Source organism: Lampetra planeri, chromosome 28, assembly GCF_965212315.1.
Source record: "Lampetra planeri chromosome 28, kcLamPlan1.2.h2, whole genome shotgun sequence".
In the NCBI taxonomy this organism is placed as follows: domain Eukaryota; kingdom Metazoa; phylum Chordata; class Hyperoartia; order Petromyzontiformes; family Petromyzontidae; genus Lampetra; species Lampetra planeri.
The window spans coordinates 7,994,951-8,020,932 of NC_136134.1; the positions used below are offsets into that span (position 1 = coordinate 7,994,951).

At 43.0% G+C, this 25,982-nt stretch overlaps 1 protein-coding gene across 4 annotated transcripts in view; it reads right to left on the bottom strand.

Annotated features, from left to right (window-relative positions):
• Nucleotides 1–23,420, bottom strand: part of OPA1 (OPA1 mitochondrial dynamin like GTPase) — a 30,705-nt gene extending 7,285 nt beyond the window's left edge. Inside the window, exons 1-24 of one of the 4 annotated variants that reach the window (XM_078607779.1) lie at nucleotides 23,195–23,420; nucleotides 19,844–20,228; nucleotides 19,275–19,371; nucleotides 18,684–18,791; nucleotides 17,255–17,308; nucleotides 16,318–16,403; nucleotides 14,418–14,528; nucleotides 13,041–13,094; nucleotides 12,485–12,589; nucleotides 12,276–12,362; nucleotides 10,736–10,849; nucleotides 10,363–10,443; nucleotides 10,079–10,153; nucleotides 9,682–9,753; nucleotides 9,096–9,195; nucleotides 8,246–8,376; nucleotides 7,361–7,433; nucleotides 7,159–7,231; nucleotides 5,913–6,028; nucleotides 5,293–5,357; nucleotides 4,578–4,654; nucleotides 3,509–3,674; nucleotides 2,222–2,374; nucleotides 939–1,047 (exon numbers count right to left, since the gene is read on the bottom strand). In XM_078607779.1, the coding sequence (XP_078463905.1) occupies nucleotides 939–1,047; nucleotides 2,222–2,374; nucleotides 3,509–3,674; nucleotides 4,578–4,654; nucleotides 5,293–5,357; nucleotides 5,913–6,028; nucleotides 7,159–7,231; nucleotides 7,361–7,433; nucleotides 8,246–8,376; nucleotides 9,096–9,195; nucleotides 9,682–9,753; nucleotides 10,079–10,153; nucleotides 10,363–10,443; nucleotides 10,736–10,849; nucleotides 12,276–12,362; nucleotides 12,485–12,589; nucleotides 13,041–13,094; nucleotides 14,418–14,528; nucleotides 16,318–16,403; nucleotides 17,255–17,308; nucleotides 18,684–18,791; nucleotides 19,275–19,371; nucleotides 19,844–20,228; nucleotides 23,195–23,226 (2,524 nt within the window). In that variant the 5' untranslated portion in view covers nucleotides 23,227–23,420. The remainder of the gene's footprint in view (nucleotides 1–938; nucleotides 1,048–2,221; nucleotides 2,375–3,508; nucleotides 3,675–4,577; nucleotides 4,655–5,292; nucleotides 5,358–5,912; nucleotides 6,029–7,158; nucleotides 7,232–7,360; nucleotides 7,434–8,245; nucleotides 8,377–9,095; nucleotides 9,196–9,681; nucleotides 9,754–10,078; nucleotides 10,154–10,362; nucleotides 10,444–10,735; nucleotides 10,850–12,275; nucleotides 12,363–12,484; nucleotides 12,590–13,040; nucleotides 13,095–14,417; nucleotides 14,529–16,317; nucleotides 16,404–17,254; nucleotides 17,309–18,683; nucleotides 18,792–19,274; nucleotides 19,372–19,843; nucleotides 20,229–23,194) is intronic. The other 3 variants (XM_078607781.1, XM_078607780.1, XM_078607782.1) reach the window with 3 other exon arrangements.
• Between the last annotated feature and the right edge of the window lie 2,562 nt (nucleotides 23,421–25,982).

The following is a 25,982-nucleotide window of genomic DNA, read 5'->3' on the forward strand; positions in this document are numbered from 1 at the left end:
ATACTATTTGGTTCTTTCGGTAAAGTCACGTAGGTAGAAAAAATAATAGATCACGGCGTTTCGATGGCACTGCAAGCAATCATCATCAGGCGGAAGATTGCTTGCGCCTGATGACGATTGCTTGCGTTGCGATCGAAACGTCGTTTTATACCTACGTGACTTTACTGAAAGAACCAAAGAGATTTGATTATACTCTATCCTACATACATCATAACAGTAGTGTCAACAAATATAGACTTTAATGATCATCTAGACTGATCATTACAAAATTAAAACCATGTATAGACAGACTATGTTGATGCATCAAATAAGAAAAGATGAAGTTTATACAATTTGTGTGTGTGTGGAATCGTGGCGCAGCAGTTAACGCATTCCGTTACAAACGCAACGTCCCCGGTTTGATTTCTGGGCATAGACAACATCAGTGGAAGGTGGCATGTGAGATTATTCTGGGCTTCCCCTGGGTCAACTAAGATTTAAATGAGTCATTGGTGCTGTGTGTGAATATCAGAACTTAGGGATATAAAGGTGGCTGGGCCATGGTATGGACCACCTCACCCCATCATTAATAGTTATTTGCTAACAGCACTTATCCCAACAGCCTGTATGGCCATACGGTGAAGTCTTTGTATAGTGTGTGTAGATTTAATAACACTCAAAGATGTGCATCGTATGCATTACTCTTTTATTAGGAAGCCACTGGAGCTATGCACTTTCAAATCTAGATTGAAAATTCATTTATTTAGAACTGATGTTTGTGTTTAGTTTGTTATCCTTCCCCCGCACCGGCGATTAGTACGGTTGGCTACGTACGAAGGGAAAGAAGTTCAATGTACGTACATACACGCACGTTTGAAAAGCTCTCGGCATTATATTCAGACCACCAGCTACAAATAATTTAATGTGTGATAACAGGGGTGCGTGTGTGTTTATCGTACTGTCACGTAGCCGAGCCTGTAGTGTGTCCTCCATGAACTTGATGGCAGCATCCCACTGCTGCTTGTCGGAGATGGAGCGGTCCTCCAGCGCGTTGTGCTGGATCACCCTCTGGACACGCGGAGTACACGAGAACGGCAAGGAGGGCATAGTGCAAAGGAATAGGGAAACTGTCCATCCGTTTCAAAATCAGGCTGCCAGTAACAACAACGTGCAGTTGATTCATCCTGTAATTCGTTCTGCTAAGCACACATTTTTAACATGACGATAAAACCCACATTCTTATATAGTCGTAGCCAATATTGCTCAAGACCTATACAGGACTGAGAAGTGGTAGAGGCAATGTGAGCGCTAAGTTTAATTATTGCTGGCTTCGAGGGTTTTGTTGTTTTTTTGTGAAAGCATGTGAAGAGTCCTCGGACAGACGGTCAAACGAATGTATATAATACTCGTGGGCCGTTCCGTTCAATAGAGGGGGTGACGTAACACTCACCTGACTCTCGTCGGACATTCACCACTTGCCAGTCATCAACTCACACGGCCTCTTTCCACTCACCAGTTTATACAATAAAGTGGGAAGCCCATTAAGATTCAATGGCGCCCCTGCCCCCCGCCACACACACCGTTCCCCAGTGGCACACACCTTATCCATTGAACGATTTTGAACCAGGGCTCGTATCGCATGCTGGGCTTTCGTTTTGAATTGGTAGAGTGAATATTTTAAAACTACTACTAAACTATGTTTATTTTACCAGGTAATTGCAACTGAGCTTCTAGTTCAGTTTCAGAAACGACCTGGCCACGAATGACAGCTCAATGAAGTGGCTTATTACATGGAAATTTACAGCAGCCAAATACCATTCACGCACATCGATTCTAAACGTGGAGGGAAAAACCGGAGGACCCGGAGAAAAATCCACGCGACCACGGGCAGAGACATGCAAACTCCAACTGTACAGGTGTCAGGGTTGGGATGGAACCCACAACCTCCTTCATACCAGACGAGGTAATTAGCATCACGCCACAAGTGGGTCGGCTTCGTATATGAAATATCACCACCGGGAGGTAAAGTGTGTGCGCTATATTCTTAGGTTTTTTCGGTAAAGTCACGTAGGTAAAAAATTAAAATTAATAAAAGTAAAATAAAATAAAAATCACGACGGAAGCTTGTGTTGCCTCTGAAACGTCGTGATTTTTATTTTATATTTATTTTATAAATTTTAATTTTTTACCTACGTGACTTTACCGAAAAAACCTAAGAATATGAATCCTGTGTGCGCTGTACCAGGCTGTCCTCGGCCTGCTCGTTCCAGTGGTGCCGCTTGATGCCCTCATCCTTGACCGCCTCCTTGAGCTTGTCGAAGATGTCGTCCGCCTCCTGCTCCTTCTGGTCGGCCATGAATCGGGAGAACTCCTCCTGCAGCGTCTCCCACGCCACCTGGGTGCAGGAAGGCACGCGCGCGGTTGTCGTAGGCCCGAATCGCAGAGCGACGCCGGACAAATTATCCCGTGAATAAGGCAGCGCTTGGGCAATGATGGCGATACTGTGCTGATGATAAAGCCTGCAACAAAAAGGATTAAACTAGTATGCAACGGTCTTGTTGTCCCGCTGCTGTTGAGAGAAACGTGGCAAGAATTTTTACTCTGAGGTGGCAGTCTAAAATGAAAGGCAGTGTGCATTATACACGGTGTGGCGATGTAATGTGGCATGCCTCGGCATGACGGAAGGACCGATGGTAGCAGTCACGATTGCGACTTTTGCCAACTCGAAAATCACCTTTTGTGTGGTTTATTAGTCTTGTCTGTTTCCAACCTGCTACGCAGTCTCATCACACGATGTCGATTCAGGAAATTACTAATTACTGGGAGATAAATAAATAAAAAGCTAAAAGCTCCAACTGCTTTAATACACATTGAGATGTATGAAAAGTAGGTTGTAGCTAGAAAAAGTAGACGTGGTAAAGGCAGCGGCGTAACGACATTATCAGCTCAGGGGGTGCGGCAATCGGTCCGGTGGGACCCCAATATCTGATTTGCGCAATTTGCAGAAGCCAAACTTAACCGCTCCAATTAAATTAGAATAAAAAGTGAAATGGAACTTAAATAATTTTCATAAAAAATAAATGTAAACCGGATTTTAAATAAGTTTTTTGTTCCTTTTTGCTGTTGTTGAAAAACATCTGATGATGGTTGTCAAGGAGTCCCAACTCGCAGCTTTGGCCACCAGGGGGAGGCCAAGGCACTCCCCTGCCCCCACACTCGTTCCGCTTATGGGTAAAGGAGCTTGGAGCAATTTCGATTTAAAGCTTTCGTGACTGCAGGGATTCATATTCTTGGTTATTTAGGTAAAGTCATATAGAAGGGAAACAATAAAATAATAAAAATATAAACAAAAATTCTCACTTTTTCAAAATTTCTTGCTGTGGATTTCACACCTGATGATGATTGCTTGTGTTGCAGTCGAAACGTCGTGATAATTTTATTGTTTTATATTTTTATTATTTTATTGTTTCCCTTATACGTGACTTTACCGAAAGAACCAAGAATATGAGCTTGGAGCAACTATAGTCACCTCGATGGCCTTGTTGGGCAGCTGCTTCTCGGCCCACTGCTTGAGCCTGATGTCCACCGTCGTGTTGAAAGTGCCCGAGTCGGTCGACTGTGCAGCGGGGAGGTAGATGTTCTCAATGACGTGCATGGACACTCGCTCCCACAGCTTCTTCTGCAGGATGTCCTCCCTGCAGGGTCAAAGCAAGAGCAATTCGTCGTCACCTCCGTCATTCTCGTCATCAATCCACTGCTCGATGAGAGCGTTTCCATGCCATGAGTATCAATGACGGTTGTTTGCCTTCACCAAATTGGTCAGTGTGGGTTGGCGAAAGCAGCATAGATCGAGCATCGTACATTACAATTGATGTTGTTGTACTGGCCTCTGCTGACAATGCAGCCCCGCAGAAGCCAACATCACTATCCAGGTTCAACCATGCTTAGCTTCTGAGATCTGATGCATTTGGGTAGTTTGGTCATAGACTACCACTGCTATCATAGTTATACATGGAACAATTTATCATTCGTAATTGACTCTTGATCGATTATTTTGCATTCATGAAAACTGTGCCAATGTCAAATTTAAACCAATGGCAAGAACAAAACTCTACGAATGAGACGAAACATTTTGAAGCAACGAGGTCAAAATAACACGAAGGAGAATTGATTCTTGAACGGAAACACGAGCACAAGCCGTTGACACTTTCTCAAACTACTGGCGCTGTGAAACTTTACATGCCTAATCACCATCATCATGTACATGGTAGTGCACATGCCGTAGTGCACATGTTAAATAATTGGGGGTGTCGTAATCGTCAAACGAGGAGCAATTTGGAATAAACCACATGAAACAAAGAGTTATTATTTTGAGAATTCGTCATGAAGGGAATTGGCCAAAACTAACTGTTTTATTTGGTCATAGTGTCGTAAGATGCACGTAATAATTAATCAAATGCATGAAGGCGGACAGACATGGAAATTTGGCGTCACATATCCAAATTAATAAGGTTGTTTTCTTAGCACTGCCAAGATATAACATGGTCATATTTATTCAACATGATTTTCTGCCCAGCTTGAGAATGACTGCATCTTACCAGTGCTTGGGAGTGACCTGTGAGAGGCTGATGACTTCATCCAAAATCTCATTCTTGGCTTTTTCAAAGAGTTCATTCTAGACCACACACGTAATATACATTTTAGCAAAACAACACGATGTAAGTTTTCGTGGCTGTGCTGTATAGACAGCCCTTTGATGCATTTATTTTTGGACTGCATGTTGCGTACAATGAGAAAACACATACTTCCCCCCCCCCACCCTCCCAGTCCCTGCCACATTTAGATAAGCTTGCCGAGGTATATCAGCTATACCTTCCCTTCTAGCCCCGCCCACCTCCCCCTTTTAGCCCCGCCCACCTTCCATTCTAGCCCCGCCCACTTGGCCCCCATCCTCCCAGTGCCTGACTGCCACACTTAGATAAGCTCCTCCCCGCTCCCCTTAACCAGTATTCAAGATCTTGTCTCCTGAATTTCTCTTCACTTGATACAGTAAATGTGGCTGTGACGGTCCCACCTGAAGACGGAGACTTGTGTTGCCTCCGAAACGTCGTGATTTAATTTAGTTATTTTCATTTATTTTTATTTTATTATTTTTTACCTACGTGACTTTACCGAAAAAACCTAAAAGTATGAATCCTTGCATTCACGAAAACTTCAAATCTAGAAGCTTCAAATCTAGAATACATACAGATGCATATCTCAAGGTTGTAATGGGATGCTAGAAAGGTATATTGTGTGATGGGTTGCACTCACCCGATCCAGCTCTCTCAACCTTGGGTAATTATTTTTCCATTCGGTCTCCAGGTTAAATCTCGTAGCTGCATCCCACACAAACGTTACCCTATTCAATACTTTGCAAGCAGCAACAGCAATCAATTATGAATTTAAAACGCACAAAAAGCACGACTGAACACGACACTTTACTAAGACCTCACTTTGAGGTGTTAGTGGCACAGAGAGCAGAGCGCTGAAGGCACCGTTGAGACCCTGGGATTTGAATTCAGACAACAGCTTGCAAATTAAACCGAGTTCTCGAGCCGACCGAGTTGACTGTCGCAACCCGGTCACCAACGACTGGGAAAGAGATACCCCCCCCCATACTGTGTGGGGATCTGCGATATCGCTTCTCTCGACTGTTCTCCTAACACTGTGTGTTGCACTGCTCTGCTAAAGACATGGATGACTACTTCATCTCATGATGCGATGCGCCTTCGTTTCATTTTGGACTGGAGAACAAACAAGGGTGCAAATACTCGCGGCGTTCTTCTTTCTTTCGTACGGCTGACGTAGACGCAGAGCGACAACTACAATTATTTCACATTCAGGTGGTCAAGCATCGGAGTGTATCGGCGTTGATCGATGGCAACGCTAACCTTTGAATGCGTCTGCCTGCTGCTCCACAGACTCGCGCACCATCTTCCAGAAGCAGTCGGACACAGCCAGGCTCAGGTTTTTCGTCGTAACCTGATGCGCCTTGAGCATCCCCGACCTGCATCGAGCAACGTCGCAGGGCGAGTACACAAACACAAGTCGAGTACATTTTATTTTTGCTTAAAACACGTAACGCCTTTAATGGCACAAAAGCTGCCACTCAAAGCACCATCATATGAATACTCAAAACATAAAAATAGAAAATTCCATGCAATGATGATATATATATCCATATACTGTCTATAGTTAAACCAAACTTAACTTTTTATTTTACCATGAAAGGCCCAGAGCTTTACAATTTTCAGAAACGACCTGGCCACAAATGACAGCTCAACGAAGTAGCTTATCACGTGGAAATTTATAGCAGCCAAATACTCTAAAAGGGATGTTTCTAAATGTGGAATGAAAAACCGGACCCGGAGAAAAATCTACATGGCCACAGGGAGAACATGCAAACATTAAATATACAAGCATCAGGGTCAGGATCGAACCCGCGACCTCCTGCACGCTAGGCGAGGTAGTTAACATCCAGCCACCACGGCACCCCCAGTTGTTGCAGAGGATTGTGAGTATGTGTCATTCATGCGTCCATTGCCAAAGATGATAAATACGACTGAACAGCAACAGTTCCATGAGCCTATTATTGCACGCATATACAAATTGTCCATGAAGATCATGGACAGAATGACAACATACTTAATAGGCTAACATACCGCAGAGCCGAGCAAGGTTAAAGAAAGTTTTGTACACGCATTTTTAACTTTCATTAATCATACGGGGAATCATTTGGACAAGGTTTGACGTCACCTACTTTTACATGCGAATAGAGTGATTGTTTCAATCGTGTAATCACATTTAATACATTTATTTACGTAGTTTAGTTTCCCAAATAAATATTGTGATTGTCCCCCCAAGGTATATATTCATCTGGTATACATTCCGCTGATACACCGATATTGCACATGTACTTATATCTAAATCAAGTCCTAATGAAATACATCCATGGCCTTCATTCTATTTCAATAAATGTCCCCCAGAGCAGATAAGCAACTGTTTTACATTTTGTTAAGGTTACACAAGCATGCCCTTATCTAGAACTACTACTCCTACAATTACTAGAAATGTAATGAAGGCATAATGTAAAAAGCATGATGTTCTACCTGAATAAAATACAACATTATTAAGCACCTGCAGAGTTTGGACTTCTGGAAGAACTCTTCTTCATAGTCTTTGATTGATTCGATGCTTTCGTCTCTATTTCCTAAAACAAATACAAAAAACATGAAGTGGATTTTTTTGTTAAAAATCAACACAAAGTTGCTTTAATAACTACACGTGAGTGCAATGATATTGGCTGTTTGTGTGCAATCGCCAGCGTGGACACGCTTGCCTTTGCCGGTCACAACTGCGAAGTAACCCAGGGCTTTCATTGGGAAGAGCTTTCCATCCAAGATTTGCTGGATCTGTGGGGGGAAAAAAATGTACAGCGGATGCCATTTCCCAAAAAAACGACACACGTAGGAATGTAACTTGGGTTTCAAACTTGTGGGGGAAAAAATAAGCACACGTGCCAATGTCTGCAAGGGTTGGCATGTAACATGTCAGTAGACGCACATTGCACATGAGCAAACATAACGAACCCGACTAGAAATATTATTTCACATATTACATACCTCTCAACCCCTTAATAGTGCCTACCTTATTACAGACCCCGTGCACTTATACATCTCAACGTTCATCCATCAAAGTACCATCACAAGAGAGAAACACAAACAAATAGGCACTTTTTTTTACTATTGGTATGAGCAATGCTTTGGTGTAAGTCAAGCTTAGGGAATTAGTGGTGGTGCAGTGGTTAGCGTGCTGTGCTATGAACCAGACAACCTTAGTTTGATTCCTGGCCACGGCTAACATCAAAGGCAACTGGTGTCTGATACAAGTCCAGGTCATCATCTCAACTTTCACCAACCGTGCCCTCACCAGCATGATTAATTGTGATGTAACAACCCCCCTAACCAAGACGACCTGGAAAGGCCTTCATTCAGCAGTGGATTTACAAAGAGCAATTATTATTACAACTCAAACATCAAAGACTTGCAGAAAATGTTCTCCTTGTACTGATGCCCACAACAGGTTGCCTTGACGGCAATGTTTGGACACGCATTTACACGGGAGGCGTGGCATCAAACTGTGCGAGGGTGGCCTGTTGCCCGGTTCGTGTTAATTTTTTAACATTTACTGGACGAAACGCAGCTGCAGTCATGCTCTGACTCACTCTGTTCGGGCTGGCCAGGTTCTTTTCTGCCAGGTCCACTTTGGTGAGGACAAAGATTGTCCTCCTGCCCTGCGGGTCCATGTTGCTCACGAGGTCGGTCACTATGCTTCTCTCTGCATCCACAGAGCCGTCTGTAAAGTGGTCATGGGTTACTTAAACATCCCCTCCTACCCGCTGTGTTGGCGCAAGCACACATCACTGCCCTGCATTATAGCTGTGTACAATATTGACTCCAATGATAATTTTGTGTGATGCATTACATAGATGTGTCAAATGAGGACACATATCCAAATAAAGGGTTATTGCCTATAAACATATGGCAGTTCACCTAGCAAGCCTGACTCTGCTGACAAGACAATACATGTCTAAACAGGTCCAGAGTTTTCTTGTATTAAACAAATGCTGCTGAAATTATGCACTCCCAAAAGTGGCCAAAGTGATGGCTTTAGGATGTGTTCTAGACTAGGGTCATAGACATGCAAGACAATTTTATTGATTTTGATTTTCAGTCAGTGTTGTATTAGGTATTTTTTTGGGGCTTGTTTGTCGTCTCTCAGTTGTAACGTCTTTCTCGTATGTTATCTTGTTCGAGCCATACACCTAAAGGTAAATGCTGCACATAGCTTGTGCCAAATATAAAAGAAGTGTTTCAAAAACACATGCGTGTATCATTAAGTGAAATAAAATATTTGAATCGAAAAACTGGTACATTGCTAATATTTACTTAGCAGCAGTGGTTCCAATGTTCTAATTAGGTACTTTATTTGTATCTGTTCTTTCTACTCGTGGACAAATTATATTGTGGGATTTTGGGATGGATGCTATGAATTGGGACAGGGTTTGAACTTGCCTTGTATACACAGGATGATTGCATTTGGATTCTGCATGTAGCCTTTGCTCATCGCGAATATCGCATCTTTGGTGTCTGGAGCCATTCCGGAAGTCATGGTCTGCAGAAATATAAACATTGCCAAGTGTTGAGCAAAGCAATATCAGCACGCAATTATTGGTTCTCATGTAACTTTTTTGAGTGATATTTGTTTCAAATCTCTTGAAAATTTCCGATATCAGTATTTTTGCCCCAACAATGTACATGTCCTTTCAACTAACCAATGCTATTTGTCAACATGATAAACTGTACATATCCCTTTTACTTTGTTACACAAACATATTGTGGATGCAGTGAATTGGTTTTGAAGTCAAAATAAGCTTCAAAAGATATCTGATCCAATTCCAGATGGTAAAAATTAAGACACTACTGTATAATCTCTATACAATACACTGCCAACATCAGCTGTTCAAGAGAAACAATTACGTGTTCTGAAAAGTGGTAAGTTACTATACTTAAACGAATAGATTTTTATTAGAATAACTATTTTTAAGGGGAAAAAATTGTCACCTACTGAGAAATAACACTTTACCAACTAGACACTTACACTGATGACACCTGGTAAATCCACCAGCACCATCCTCTGGAGACCAGGTCCTTTTACACTCAGAGATATCGTCTGCGGATAAGAGAGAAGGGAAAGAAAACAGTCAGTCTCCTATAGACTTTTTCCAGCCAGGCTCCACCGTTGTGGAATTCCCTTCCACACTCCCATTGGCGAATCCGTTACACTTTTTAAATCACGTCCTAAAACTCGCCCATTTGTACAGGCTTTCTCCACAACTTAACATTTCATGTAAAGCACTTTGAGGCATTGTGGGAATTGCACTCTAGAAAACCGAGTTATTATAGTTGTGCGTGGAGACAGGCATCGTGTTTGCCTATCCAAACGGTGCAATGCTTTGCTCCAGCGATGTTGCCTCGTGCAAAGTGCTGATCCTTGCCTCTGCGCTGACGGTGTGCCCTTCCTTTACGCTCTTCTTCATTCGTATTTCGATTTCTTTGCGGAGAGCTGCGAGCTGGACGGCAAATGAGACATCAAATGAAAGATTTCAACACGAGCGTGTGCGCTAGAAGGATAAGAAGTTAACATTTAAACGGAAAACACACGCACACTAGGAAGGCAGTAAAAAAGCAAGGCGTTTAAACAGTCAAGCTTTGCTGTCTGACATTCTACGTGTATTACACGCTTCTCTAGCTCGGTCAGCAGATGCTGCTAAAGACTCACGTCGTCTTCCTTGGTCAGGTCGAACTCGCGCGAGCTGTCCTTGAAAATCGCCACGTGATGCGGACCTTCACTGAGCGTCACCTGGAAACAACAAAACACTCAATGAGTGGCATCTAAACCACTCGCTGCTTTTTTGGCTAGCCATCGAACAAAGGTGGTCACTGCATCGCGCGCTTTCAAATGCGCTTCTGCATCCGTCTGGAACGCTCTTCCTTCTGATATTAGGAAGCCACTGGAAATATGCACCTTTAAATCTCGATTGAAAACGTATTTCTGAACTGATTTTTGCGTTTAGTTTGGCTTCCCCCGCACCTTCTATTAGCACAGATGTCAACATACATACAACGCAGTTTCGAAGTGCGCAGCAACGTACCTTGACAGGTGAACGGGTCATCATTTCTCCAGAGCCACGTGGAAATATGCGAGCTTGAGCGATCATTTCCAGTACGCTGGTCTTACCCGAGCTCTGGTCTCCAACCACTACCACCTGTCAACAATTTAACAAATGAATACATTTTTCCAACAATGCATAGTAATGAATATTCTTTCTGCTAAAGTTCTGTTTATTTGAAATGCTGCTTTTTGTTCCATGCATAATTTGTCACCACAATAAAATAGTGATATTTTTGTGTACATCTTTGCCATGTCGGGTGGTGGAGGGTTACGACACATTTATAAATAACGCGATCTAAACCCAAAAACGTTGATTATGAATAATATTGGTCGCGAAAGCCTACGTGTTAAACCCCTTTTCAATATAATTCATTTTTGTGTACGAATTATCATTCATGAAATTTCGGGACAAGTTTAAGCATGTTTGTGCGAAACTCAATAAAAAAATGAGCATACTACATTATGAAAAAGTTTTGATGGCTAGCTGGCGCACAAGTGTACATTCGTGGTGGTGCCGTCACCCGCACATTTGCACGATGGTGTCACCCGCACATTTGCGCGATGGCGTCACCCGCGCACATTTGCGCGATGACATCACTCGCACATTTGCGCGATGTTGTTACCCGCACATTTGCGCGATGACGTCACCTGCACATTTTTGTGCGATGACGTCACCCGCATCGCACAGCCTTAAGCCGTCCGTATTCACACTTCGCCCACCCTCAATTCAGGCCGTCTATCCCGTGCAAATGCGTGGGCAATGCCAGTATAAACGAAAATGTAAAAATACAAAACACATTTGTAGGGACCCAATAAACCTGGGAGTCAGTGGTTGGGAAATGTGGTTGTTCATAATAATAATAATAGGGTTTTTCCCCTTTTTTCTGGCAACAAAACTGAAACCTTTTTACGAGGATTCATGTCTGCATTAACCACAATACTTGCAGTCAAATGCAAACAAAAACACACTGATAATATATCCATTGTCCTTGAAACTGATTGGTCCACACCAAGGGACGGCTTTCTTTTGAGCCTCGACCCAATTGGTGCTCGACCAAAGGACGCCAAAAGGCGTACAGCTCAAAGACAATGCCGCACTATCAAAGTAATGAGGGCTCGGGGTGAGCATCTACATCATTAGACCTCCTTTGCCAGTACCAAAATATAATAATAGGGTTTTTCCCCTTTTTTCTGGCAACAAAACTGAAACCTTTTACAACGATTCATGTCAGCATTAACCACAATACTTGCAGTCAAATTATCATAGTGTGTTTTTTGTTTGCATTTGACTGCAAGTATTGTGGTTAATGCAGACATGAATCCTTGTAAAAAGGTTTCAGTTTTGTTGCCAGAAAAAAGGGGAAAAACCCTATTATATTTTGGTACTGGCAAAGGAGGTCTAATGATGAGGTTGGTCATGTTTCATGCAGAATTCTTTTGGAAAACATCTCAAGAAGGTGTTTACTTTCCGAAACAATTCACCAACGCCAGTATTCACAAATAATCTGAGATTGTCTCACCCTTGGCAACTGATCCTGCGTGTTGTAGTTGGCATCATAGTCCGAAAGTATGTCCAGAACTTCTGAGTACATTTCAATCAACGACTTCTGTTTCATCGGGAAGAAAGAAAGCAGAGCTGTGTTAGGATCACGATTCTACGCCAGCGGTCATTGTTCAAATTGATGTAAACAAAGTCACTCGCATGTGGCCACTCCTCTGAATATATCACCTTGACCTTCCTCTGATGGATACCCTTGTCGTCCTTCTGCAGAAGCTGCTTTCTCAACTCCTTGTTCTCCTTCTCAAGCTGCTCCAGAATCCGCTGGTACTTCATCTGCACAAGCGGCACACTGAAAATTATCACTGCCGCCAACTGATTGCTCATATAATAATGAAACAATGTTACATGCGTACTTCTGGAATATTTTTTTTATCAGAACCATGGTTAATTTAGATATGACTGTAATAAACCAAATAATACAATTTTGAGTTACATAACATATCAAAGATGCTATACAGAATCAGTGGGCATATTTATATCAAGAGGCAGTTAGACACAGGCAAAGTTAAAAAGGAAGGTCTTGAGTCTGGACTTGAATAGATGCAGGGTGTTGACAGCACGATGACTGGCTGGGCAGAGTAAGTTGAAAATATTCATAGCCTACAAAAGCATACTCTAAAGTGCTTTGTTGACCCTTCTATTTCCTTGATGAAGCAATCCATATTGATGGTTACGTTCATAATCAGGGGATGGATCTGTTGCAGTGATACTCGGTGTTGGCTACCTGAGTCTTAAGCAGCTCCTCCTGCAGTTGGTCAGATCTGTCCTTGTCCGAGATCTGTATAGGAAGAGTTGGAGCAAGATCACTGCCGGGATCCACTCGGCAATCAGCGAGTCAGTGAACAAAACAATGGCTGTAGCTACAATAGGCATAATTGTATAATAAAAAAGCAACTTATAATTAGCAGAAGCAATGGCGAGGTGTAGTGGCATCACTGACCATTATGAATTTCACTCTTAAATTTTTAACTGATACCATATGTTAAGCTGTAAAATTCAGTATCGGTTGCATAACATATCAGCATTCATGTAACGTGAGTTCGACTTCAGTAAGTTACACTAGCGCTTCCCACTGTCATGAACACACATCCTGTTAAATTGATGTTTGAATAGTTATCAGTCTCTTCAGCACCCTACTTCATTAACCAATGAGGGTTTATAATGTAAGTGATCCCAACCCATGTATTCATCATACAGATAAAACCTAAACGTGCAAACAGACACTGAAAAATACACTACTTTACGACCATGCTACCTACAATTATTGCAATGGCGTTGAGTAGCTGCAGAAAAACTACATACTTGCAGATGCCCTAATTAAAGTGGGACAAGTCATAATTAATATTTTTTTCATTATGCTCTGAGAATGCAGGGCTGAGCCGGATTAGTACTCGGATAGCTGACCACAAAGGTCTTGCCAGGAATTATAAGTGAGATATTGATTGGGCCGGGAGGTGGCAGTGTTGAATATTATCCACTCTTATATACATGGGTTTTCTATGGGTACTTAAATTTTCTCCCATATTAATGGAACTGGTCAAACATCCCAATGCAGGACCTTCCCTAAATACAATCTTTAGACTGTGGGATTTGTTGGGTAAGTAAACTTGGCATCATCAATAATTGGCATCATTATCCTGTCGAGGTAATGTTTTCACAAACTGACATGGCAATTCACACCATTGGAACCTCATTTGCCAGTAAAAAATATAATTGTTTTTTTACCCTTCCATCTGGCAACAAAACTGACACCTTTTTTACAAGGAGTCATGTTTTCCTTAGAGCCTAGCTTTCCTTAGAGCCTGGTCCAACCCATGTGAGACTAGGCTCTAAGGAAAGCTGTCTCGGGTGTGGGCCAATCAACTTCAAGGACAGTGCACATTATCAGAGTTATGTTTTTTGTTTGCATTATGACTGCAGGTATTGTGGTCTATGCAAACATGACTCCTTGTAAAAAAGGTGTCAGTTTTGTTGCCAGATGGAAGGGTAAAAAACCAATTATCTGACATGGCAATTGTTCAACGCTGCCTGGATGGCCAGCTAGGCCAAGCAAGGTCAAGCCAGGTCATGGCATCGGCAGGTGGCTGGCTGGCACGCACACCTTGGGCCTGTACTGGGGCGTGGTGGGGAAGGTCTGTGCCGCCGAGCGCCGGGCCTCCTCCTCGTGCTGCTGGATCTGCTGCTGGATCAGGATGAGCTCTCCAAGGAGACCCTGGTCACCGATAGTGGTGACCAGAGGAAGGGGCCACACCCCAGTGGTTTATTGGTATGTGCAGGCAGGTTGGGAGGAGGTTGGGTGAGGGTTTAGGGCAATTAGGCAGGGGCAGGGTAGCAGTAATTGGTGGGCAAAGCCAGGGAAATGACACAACACAGACAGGACAGACATGCAACAATGGGAAAAATAATGTTATCGGTAATTTCTTTTGTTCTTTAGCGAAGTGACAATACCCTTTATTATTGTTACCCCTATCCCCTCCCTTTGATGCTGCTAATCCTGCATAATGCACGGGCATAATGACTTTAAACCCCCCGCCAAACCTCCTACGCATTTCACAAGTAGTACTAATCGCATATCTGCATTTCCCATAAATATGCTAAATTCCTCTTGATATGCAAATGATTTTGTCAAGGCGCTCTTCCCCCCTCCATCCCAGCTTAAATAGATGCTCCAAGCCTGGGGTATGTCATTCAGACTCTGTCTTCTCGACAGACCTGTTATCCACCTGGGGACGGCTGCTTGAGTTGCGGCCGAAACGTCGTGAGAATGATTTTATGTTTAATTTTTATTATTTTATTATTTCCATTCTACGTGACTTTACCGAAAGAACCAAGAAGATGAATACCCATTGAGCTTCATCCATCTTTTTGCAGAGGAGACCTGGTTAGAGCGAGTTACGACGAGGGGATAGAATTTTGCTCGGTCCCTTGCAGGTATTTTTTTTTCGTTATCGTGGATTCAGGCTGTGACAAACAGGTCTCAAAGAGTATTTAACATGAGCAAATTGGTGATTGTGTCCACAGAATTGATTGGGAATCTCTGGGAAATACCCATTGTGCACACTGGCTTTGTGGCTGGAATCCTAATAGGCTATCCAGCCACAAAATATGTAGTGTTTTTAATAAGACAATGTAACAAAAATAAATATACAAATAAAAGCAACTAAAATGAAAAATCATGAACGTGGCTTTAACACAACAGGGCAAGGGCACAGGACAACTTCAGCAAAGACTACAGGCAGGATGTGAAGAAAGGAGAATGGAAATGAGTTTTTAAAACCTCCCAATGCTATATCTACTTCATTTTATTGTAATTGTGTACCATATAAAAAATGAATACGCCTGCACATGCTTTTAGCTTTCAGTGAGTCCTTATACCAAATGGAGTGGGATCAGTTTACATTGTAGCAGTCACTTATCCAATTAATATGATGTATTTTGTCATTCAGAAACACATACAGTACTGCCCTTGGGAAGCGCTAGTTTTGTATATTTGACATTTATAGAAAAAAAAGACGAGTCCTGTTATTAAATAGAGACCTAGCAGATATTTACAAAATATTAACTAAATTACAGTTATTTATTTTATGCGTACTAAACTAAGCTATTATTTATACTGAATTTTAAATGAATACACAATGGCCAAGCAATGAATTTCCTTGTAAGAGGAAAAATATAAATAAAAATAAAACACGCATCGGTTGCAATGCTTTGTGAATTGAGTTTATGCAAGAATATTGGAAAAACAGTTGACAGGTATTAGAATTATTATTTGCAATACCAGACAATCAACAATTTAGATCACCGGGACACTCTCCAACTGGAACTTTACACTAACACAGGTCAACAAAACTATAATTTTAATGCCGGTGTGAGGTTCCTTTTGAAGAATGAGATTTTGTTCAACAGCCAAATTGGCACTGAAAGGGTCAGGATATTTTAAGCCAAACAAGTATATAAGAGTAAAACTCAGCTAACCAAGCAAATGCCGCAGTATGCTCTACCTTTTTGTATTTCTTTTCCCCATCTGCGGGCGTGCTGAAACCCAGGCCCCCATCAGATGCATTCATGCTTGTGGATGCAGCTGGCTCTGAAAAAAAAGGTAAATGTGGAGAAGCACAACCAATGTGGGGAAGCACAACCAAATGCGTACGCGAGCCCCATTTGCAAAGCCCAACATGCGTATAAAACTGTCCTTTTTAATTCAGCCAAGGCGAGATTAGTAGATGAAGGGACACCTTATGAAGCTGAATTGATGTTGGAAATGTGTGAAGACATTACAATTGAGGTGATGCCTTTTGATAAATATCATTAAAAATTGCATTTTATACATAAGTAGATCTTACACACAAACGATGAGGCCACTGGCAATATGGCCAAAATATGTAGGTATGTTTTTTTACATTCGCTTATAGAATGAAGTCTCTGTTTTTAAGGTCAACAGACGGCAGTCAAGCAAAACCATTGTGGTACTGTATTTGGCTCCAACGTCAATGCTCCCTGCCTTCACCAACTCGCACTGACCAGCGTGGCAAAAGATGTTAAAATAACCCCCCTGACATACATTCGGCAGTGACGTGACACAAGGGCTCTAAATGTACATATATATAAACAGTTGACATTATATTCGTTATTTTATAAGCTTAGGAACACATAGAAAAGGATATAAACACACAAAATGCGACGACCGGCTCACCCTAACCTCTCATTGTGGTTTTGTCGAGATGAGAAGGTGTACCTATTGAATATCCACATAACCCCATCGCAATCAACCGACAGCTCGGCACACTCAAAATGCAACAAAATTCACCGCTTGCTCAACTAGCTGTAGCCAACGCAGAAATGAATGGGACACACAGCTTGCCTGTAGTTCATAATACCTATGCTGCTCTCTGCGGGCTGAAGAAAAACAATCAGAGAGGGGAGAAGAGCATTACACACCTAACAAGTGAAGTGGACCTGCAGCTCCTTTGATATCTCTAAACAAACTCTCACCTGCAAAAACCAGCAAAAGCAACAACAGAAATAAAACAAACAATGAAAAAAAATAACAAAACCAGTTGCCGAGTGTGTAATGCATCTGTATGACCAGTGCAGAAAAGCAGGTTTAAATGAAAAGGTCATGATGATTAGAAAAAGTTTATCTTTCTCAATGCGCTGTAAAATAAAAATGTTCACGGTGCGCATTTAGCAAGATTAATCAAATTGAAATGTATCTGTACAATTGGAATGCTATAACTCATATAAAAACCTTCATTGTAAAATTTAAATGCAAAAAATACAAATACTTCCTAACTTGAATAATTGAACTAAAAGTACGGATGGAATGTAAATTGGAATTTACGTGTAATGCAAAAACTAAACAAAAGCATTGGCCAGTTGAAAAAAATGCTTACATACCAATAAATCGCACACACAACTCGACTGCCATAGACCAAGGATTCTCAATAATAATGACCAATTGAGCCTGATTTAAATGATATTCACTGGTAGTGTTATTTACAAATCAACGTGAATGCAAGGTCTTGGATGTCAATTCGAGGGTAAAAAGCACTTTTGACAAAATCATAATACAGCCAAGGCACTGTTTACTCACCAGCTGTGATTTCATGTAAATTCTATTTCTGCTTATAGCAATATGTTCAGGAAATAAATGCCAATTTTGAGGTCTGCTCGCTACGAAAGGGCTTCAGGAGAATTATTATGTAGTTTTGCGACTCTTCAATGGAAGGAGCGCAGACAGCGGCTTACTATGTAGTCATTAGTACATTTCCAAACTAAACAATGCTTTTTTATTTCATCAGTTAAAGCCCACTGAGCTATATACAGTAAATCCTTGGTTTGCGAGTAACTTGGTCTGCGAGTGTTTTACAAGACGAGCACATTTTTTTAATACATATTAATTTGATAAACGAGCAAGGTCTTGCAATACGAGTAGTACGTATACGCTTTGTCTGCCGAGCGTCACGTGATCACAACTGATATACGAGTGCTTTGAAATACGAGTGCTATGGATTACAAACACGTTTCCGGAACGAATTATGCTCGCAATCCAAGGTTTTACTGTAGCTCTTTTTCAGAAGCTACCTGGCTACAGATGATAGCTCAATGAAGTGACCTTTCACGTGAAATTTAAATCAGCCAAATACTCTAAATGCATGTCTCTCGATGTGGAGGGAAAAAATGGAGGACCCAGAGAAAAATCTACGTAAACCACAGGGAGAACATACATACTCCAAATATGCAGGTGTTGGGATCGAACCATAAACCTTCTGCATACCAAGCGAGGTAGTTAACATCTCGCCACCATGGCACCACAAGTAAGGCATCCACACTGCTAATATATTATCACATGAAGGATCTGAATTACCTGATGCCAAGGAGTCGCGTAGCCGCTGAAGGAACTCTGTCACCTTGTCAGGATTCGGCAGGAACTTGGCCAGGTCCTCCCTGTCTGGAAGATTCTGTGAAATCTTGTCTGTAAGCAAACCACAAACAGCGAATACATTAGTAACCACGGGTGGAGAGGCAGTGTAAAGACATCCTGCAGCAAAACTCTGCTCGTATTTAAAAAAAATGTACGTCATTTGGAGCATAAGTTTGATAATATACACAAACATTTATTCGTTTACTTTTCTGTTTTGAAGGTTTGTTAATTACACACCAAAGTAACTATAAACATATTTTCAAATGTTCTTAAGATTATAAAACTTATAAACATAATCTATACTGCTCTGCTTTGAGTTTCTCTTCTTAAGAAATATTAGTGAGATATAACAATTTTTTATACTTGTTACAAACACATTTATGCATACAGTATTACAAATCCAACACAATTGACTGAGGTTAGAATAAAGTACGAAAAAACATTATATGTCAGTCTCATAATGATTACTAGGTAGTCATGTCACACCCAGGCAGAATATGGTAAATGTGCGCATATAGAAGTGGATAAGCTTACCAAAGTCGATGTATTTGTCCAGTTCCCAAACAAATTCTGGAATCACCCATGAGTACTCTGTCAAGTCTGGCAGCATATCCTTCCATTCATCATATTTCTGAAACATTATTCACAGACCCACACACAACCCATGAGACCTATCCAAATAACAATAAAATATGAAGTAAAAAAATACTCCACAAACCACTTCACAGTTTAATTATTAAACGACAGCAGCCACAATCATAATTCTGCTGACCAAAGAGATAAAATAATTTAGATAGTAAAAATTACGTACTAGAGCAGTTTCAGGAAGAGATGCATCTTATCATGAAATAAACAAGAAAAGACAAAATACGTTTACTGAGCAAATTATCTTACAAGCTTGATGTTCTGCAAGGATGTTGTAAAAAAAGAACAAGAAGTTGAAAGAGAACTAAGCAGTTTGATGACTTGAAGGAACAGGAGCAATACAAGAAAATAACGAGGCTCAAGATGGGAGAAGATAGGAGTTTGAGCCAAGAACCCACCATTGGGCAGAGAATTAAAGAGTGAGTCACAAGCGGTATCAAATTGAGGTGCACACATACCTGCTTGGCAGTATAGCTTCCTCCGACTGCTGTACCAAGCACAAGGTACCTCAGCCGCAAGAGCCGAGCTGCAACTCGTACCAGAATAAAAGTCCGGGCATGTGTCCGACCTCCTCCTGCGTAGCCACCTCCTTGTCCAAACCGGTGGTAATTATAACCACGTCCACGTGTGAACGCAGAGTAGTGTCGTGCAAGTGCGCGGCGGTATCGCACGTGGTGGATATGATGTTGCTGTTGTGCGCTTGCATCCTGAGGTATGTAGCGTCGGGCTTGGCAGAGAGAAGGTGGCAGCAGGCAGCGAAAGTGGGAGGCGCGGCGAGCACCAGCCATCAGGCCCACAGGCCCATCAGACAGGACAAGCCATCCCTTCTGCTGTGATGACAGCCTAGGAAAGACATTGGTGTGTCAAAACAAAGTATAATAATAAACAATTTATAACTGCATGCATATTTCGCAAGTCGGACGCAATGTTCGATCAAGAACTCCAAGGCACAGAGATAGAGTTCAAGGTGCCTCGTGTGCCCGCCAGAACAAATGAGAGCCTTGAGCTGCTGCTTGAAGGTAGATGCTGATTGGATGCTGCGTGCGTGCAGTGGGAGAGAGTTCCAGATGTCTGGTGCAGCTATGGAGAAATGCTGCTCGGCCAAGGCAGTCTTGGGTACAATGCGCAGGTTGTTAGACCCCGAAGGACCCAGCGGTTTGCTGTGATCAGTGGAGTGAGAAGGGACAAGAGGTATGGCGGGCGACCTTGAGAAAGAGCTCGGTGGCACAGGATAACGATTTTGTACTCCATCCTTGATTTTACGGGGAGCCAGTTACAAGGTTTTTAGCATAGCCATGGAAGCCATATGGCCGTGCCTAATACCAAGGACAGTACGTGACAGGTTGTTTTGAGGATGCTGTAGTCTGATATGGTGTTTTTGTTGAAGTTTGAGTAAGGATGGCGTTGCAATAATCAAGGTAGGTGCCAACAATGTTACAAGAGTATATGCAGGGGACTTTAGCAAACATTGGGAGGATGTGCCATATTTCTTTGATATGCTAATTGCATATCTTTATCATGTTGAGCATGTGATTGTTAAGTGAGAATGAAAACTCAAGGTGATAGCGAAGATATTCATATGATTCGAGGGACCAAAGATGGAGCCAGAAATGAGTAGATTTTGAGATAACAATACTGGTGAGCCATTGCCTGGTGCATAGACTTCATGGGTTATTTTACCAAAAACCAGTGCTAAGGCAGAGGTGCAATTAGTAAAGTTCAGTGGGCCCTGGTCGGAGGTTAGAGTGAAATACTGTATAATTAAGTGTCATCATCGTAGGTATGAGTTTGTGGTAACTATGGACGTGGCGGCTGATTGGGGAGAAACAGACTGAGAAAAGTAAAGGACCCAGAATGGATTCCTTCAGGACACCTGCGGTCGATGCGATGCCTGGGGATGAGGACTTCCAACTTTGATGTAGAACCTTCTGTCTGAGAGATAACCATGTGAGCCACTGAAGAGCTGTGCCAAGTCAGATTCTAGGCCTTCAATCAAAATATTGTGATTTAAAGTGTAAAAGGTGGCAGATATGTCACGGCTGACAAAACCAACGGTGGAAGAGAAATCAATGAAAGCTAGAATGTCGCCGATAATCTTGATAAGTGCAGTCTTGGTGAAGTGGGCTGGGCAGTAGGCGGACAAGATAAAGGGACGAGGTGATGTAATCTTTGATCCTGACAAGTGTAAGGTGCTCACGAAGTTTGGAGATGACTGATAAGTTGGTGAACATCGTGGTGTAAGGTGGATACAGGCATGCTGTTGTTGCACTCATTTTATAAAACCTCAGAGATGAAATCCATTTCCAAGATTATTTACAGTATCTACACTTCACACATCTTCCACACTACTTTGCTATTCACATCCACCCAGGCACTGAATTCATCTACTGACAACACATATGCTCACTATGAACTGTGTACAGATGTAAACATTATATTTGAACGAGCCATGCTTTGAGGCTTGGCAATCGGGAATGTGTATTCTCTATGCTGAAATCAGACATTAAAAACAGAGAAGATGCAACCTTGTTCCTAGAAAACATCTATGATGGTGAAAAGTTGATTCAATGGCAGATACGTATCCAAAGATGTAATGGGTTAATGAAATGTCAATGTCAACCACAAGGCATGGACCAGGACCAATGGTGATTTGAAATATGTCAATGAACAGTCTTTTCTGAGTACATTTATAGGATGCCATTCTAAGGTGTGTAACAACATGACACTTCGGCAGTTATGAGAGGTCATTTATCTGTCTGGCTAATTTATCTCGTTTAGTCAAGTTAAATCAGGCTCAAACCCAGGACCTCAGTGGTGTCTCATTAACACGAACTTTACGTGGCCATTATGAACTCCGACAATTCCATGGCCTAAACCCAGAACATCAACAGTGCTTGCTCAGTGAAATCTGATATCGCACATTGAAAACCCCCCTTAGAGAGACATCAGTTGTGCCGATCCAGTGCTTTAACTTGGCAACTGCGCTCGCCCTGAAAGTTCCCGAAAGGGTTAAAATCCTGGATCTCAGAGGACTTGTCTGACAGCCATAACACGTGTGACACAGCCATCACAAACCGACGGCGTGACAGACGTCCTTCGGGAGCTCGACGCTTTAAGCCAGGACCTCTGTGGTGCTGGAGGAGTATCAGACATTGCTACGGGTGTCTCGTGAGTGGCAGAGCCAGACACATATCACACAGTGCACTTAATACTGAAGGGCCAATGGTGCCGCCTCTGCATCTAACCGAAACCACCACAAACGTGAAGTCGTTAAAAAAGCACCTGACGCAACCATTGAGAAACAGAGCACCGGGCTCAAGATTCAAAACTCATTTCTTTAGAACTGCATTTTATTTTGTCCCCCCGCCCGCACCTACGATTAGCGCGGCTGGCAAACGTACGGCGCGAAAGAAGTTCAACGTGCGTGCATTGCATACAACTGGAATCTCCCGACTTGGTGCATCAATTAAAACCATCGTGAACGTGACGTGGCCATGACAAACACGCCGAGACAGACACACATCGCCACAAGGTTCTCCAAACCACCAACCCATAACCTCGTGAGCGACGGTAAAAATGTTTACGACAGATCCATGACGAACGCCTTCCCGAGCCACCAGGCCCACCGCCTGGCTCAACAAACGCTACGAAGGCACGGGGCAACAGCCTCGGTCTCGCCTGGTGTCAGTCGCACCGTCCCCCCCGCCTTACGCGGCGGAGCGTTCTAGGCCACGGCGGTACAGGCCCAAAAGCGCGGCCTTTAACACTCTCCCCGAGCACGGGCGGGAGCACGGGCACTGGGCGCTTACCGAGCCAATGTGGTGGAGGAGGCGCGCAGCATTGTTCCGCGCGCGGGCGTTTGTTAAAGCTTAGCAGAGCGAGTTAGCGGAGCGAGTTTGGGAGCGAGCGAGCGAGCGCCACACGGGGGGAGAAACGCCGCGCGCGACGCCCTCATCGGCGGCCGGGCTGTCAGGCCGCAAGGGCAGGGAGGGTTGAGGGGTGGGGGGGGTCCAAGCAAAGCCGCGCATGCGCACTGGGGGTGTGTTGGTGGGGGGGTGAAGGTGAGTGAGGAGTCGAATCGATTGTTTGTTGGTTTGAATTTCGATTTAAAGCTTTCGTGACTGCAGGGATTCATCTTCTTGGTTCTTTCGGTAAAGTCACGTAGAATGGAAATAATAAAATAATAAAAATGAAACATATTTTATTATGTTTTATTTTTATAATAATAATAAAAATAAAACATATTTTATTATGTTAATTTTTTATTATTTTATTATTTCCATTCTACGTGACTTCACCGAAAGAACCAAGAATATGTGGGTTTGAACTTAAACAAAATAAAAGAGAGTCGATTTTGAAGTCAAAGACTGCGTACCGCGGTGCTGTGTGTTGGAATCGAATCGGTGGTTTATGTGTGGAATCGATATATGGATACGTAGAGGTTCCCACCAAAGACAAAGATCCCCCGTGTAGCCGTAACAGACTGTTGGGGCAAGTGTTGTTGGCGAGCACCTACAAAGGCCGGCACGGCACACGAGAGGGGGTGGGTGGCCAACACCACGCCCGGCCGCCTTTGTCTCCCCAGTGGCGATGTTTACACACCGCACCAGGTACTCATTTGAGGCTGAGTCGACATAGAGGAAGCCCAGGGATCGGTTCAGATAATCGTCACTGGGTGTAGGTGGCCGTAAGCGGGAATCCAACTCGTGTTGCCAGGTTCGTAGCGCAGCTACACATCGAAAAGCCCCCTTCATTAATAATCATGAGCAGGTGACGTCCTCCAAATGGACACGCCCCCCTACCATTCATAATAATTAGCGACTGACGTCACTCGACATGGGGGGGCGAGGCGCCTCCTCCCCCCTCCTCGGCGTCAACTCACAACCCTCACTACAAAGGCAGAGCCCTCGCGTCATCACGTGGTCTCCGTCACGCTGTTGAGACATCAAAGTAAAAAGGACGTCGTGATGAACAAGGGATTATAACCTTTAAATGAAATAGTGTCACTGCGCCCTTACAAATTGCACACGCATTGATGCGATGAATATATCACTTCGCGGTCTGATTTTCGCTTGCAAGTTTCAGATTTACTGCAATACACCCGTCCTTTGACGGGCAAAAGGCTAGTAGTTTTGAATAATGTTGGTCGCGAAAATTCTAGATTTGAAGCTTTCGTGACTGCAAGGATTCATACTCTTAGGTTTTTTCGGTAAAGTCACGTAGGTAAAAATAAACGTCGTGATTTAATTTAGTTATTTTCATTTATTATTATTTTATTTGGTCGCGAAAGCCTATGTTTTAAACTGAGGTTTCACAACATTGATGTGATTCACCAACCCTCGTTGCCTCCACAGTGCTGGGTTACAGGCCACTTTCTCACAACTCAATGGGCCCTACCTGTTGTTGCGATATTCGTTTCATATATATATAACTGGTTGTGTGCTTTGATGTGCTTTTAGTAGGAATAAAGATGACTTTACTTAAACGTCATTCGGTTGCATTTCACTCAATATGCGCTTTGTTGGTATAGCTCTTGAAATTATAATCATCGTCACTTTGCAATCTACAACGCTTACAAGAAGAACACTGAACACCTAAACACATTCGTTAACACTGCCTTAAGAAGAGTACACTGTGTAATAGGCGACGTTTCGAGCAATCGCCCTTTCACAGCTCATAAGCCACAGGGGCAGAGGTTTTAGAGTGCGCTGTGAAGAAGATCCATTTGCCCACAATGTCCCCTGTTAGATATCTTTTATTTTTAAGACCACAGTGTTATTATTGAAGCATGTGTTGAGTTTTTGTTTGCGATTTGTGGTTTTGCAACACGGCCCACGCAGTATCATAAAACACATTCCTGCGGAGGGAGCTGGTGTAGGAACGTTGGGTTGCTCCGTCAATGGCCAGGGTCAACGGCGGCGTGGTGTATTCCGCAAATACTGTTTGCCCGACTGTGAGGGCGGGCACAAGCCGGCGTGAGTAGGTTAAACGTTGATTTTTATAAGGGCACCACAGGGTGACCAGCCCCTCCCCACCCAGCCCCACCCTCCCCACCCAGCCCCTACCCACCCTCCCCACTCAGCCCCTCCCCACCCTCCCCTCCCCACCCAGCCCCTCCCCACCCTCCCCTCCCCACCCAGCCCCTCCCTCCCCACCCAGCCCCTCCCTGCACGACGGACGGACACAATAATCCCCTGTGAGCTGGTTGAACCAGTGGGTTCCTACCAGTAAAAATGTAGGTACAGCACTTGACGATTGTTCCAACAGAGGGCTCTGTGAACACAACTCAACCATGTGAAAGAGTGCTTTTTTGGGGGTATTTTATAAAGCGCAGCAGTTGCATACAAAATGAAAGTTCGTGATGGCAATACGATCTCATAATATCTGGTTTCTCCGTGGCAGTGTTAGATGAAGACGTAAAATATCGGTTCTTTAAAATAATTAACTCAGAATTATTCACTCACCTCATTTTGGGGTCGATGATAACATTTCTTGGAATGTGCCTCATCACAGAAACTAAGCAGGTTGAGCCTGCATGGTCCAATTGGATGGAAGATTTTTTATACATATAAGTCGCAGGGCTACGTAGTGGCCAGC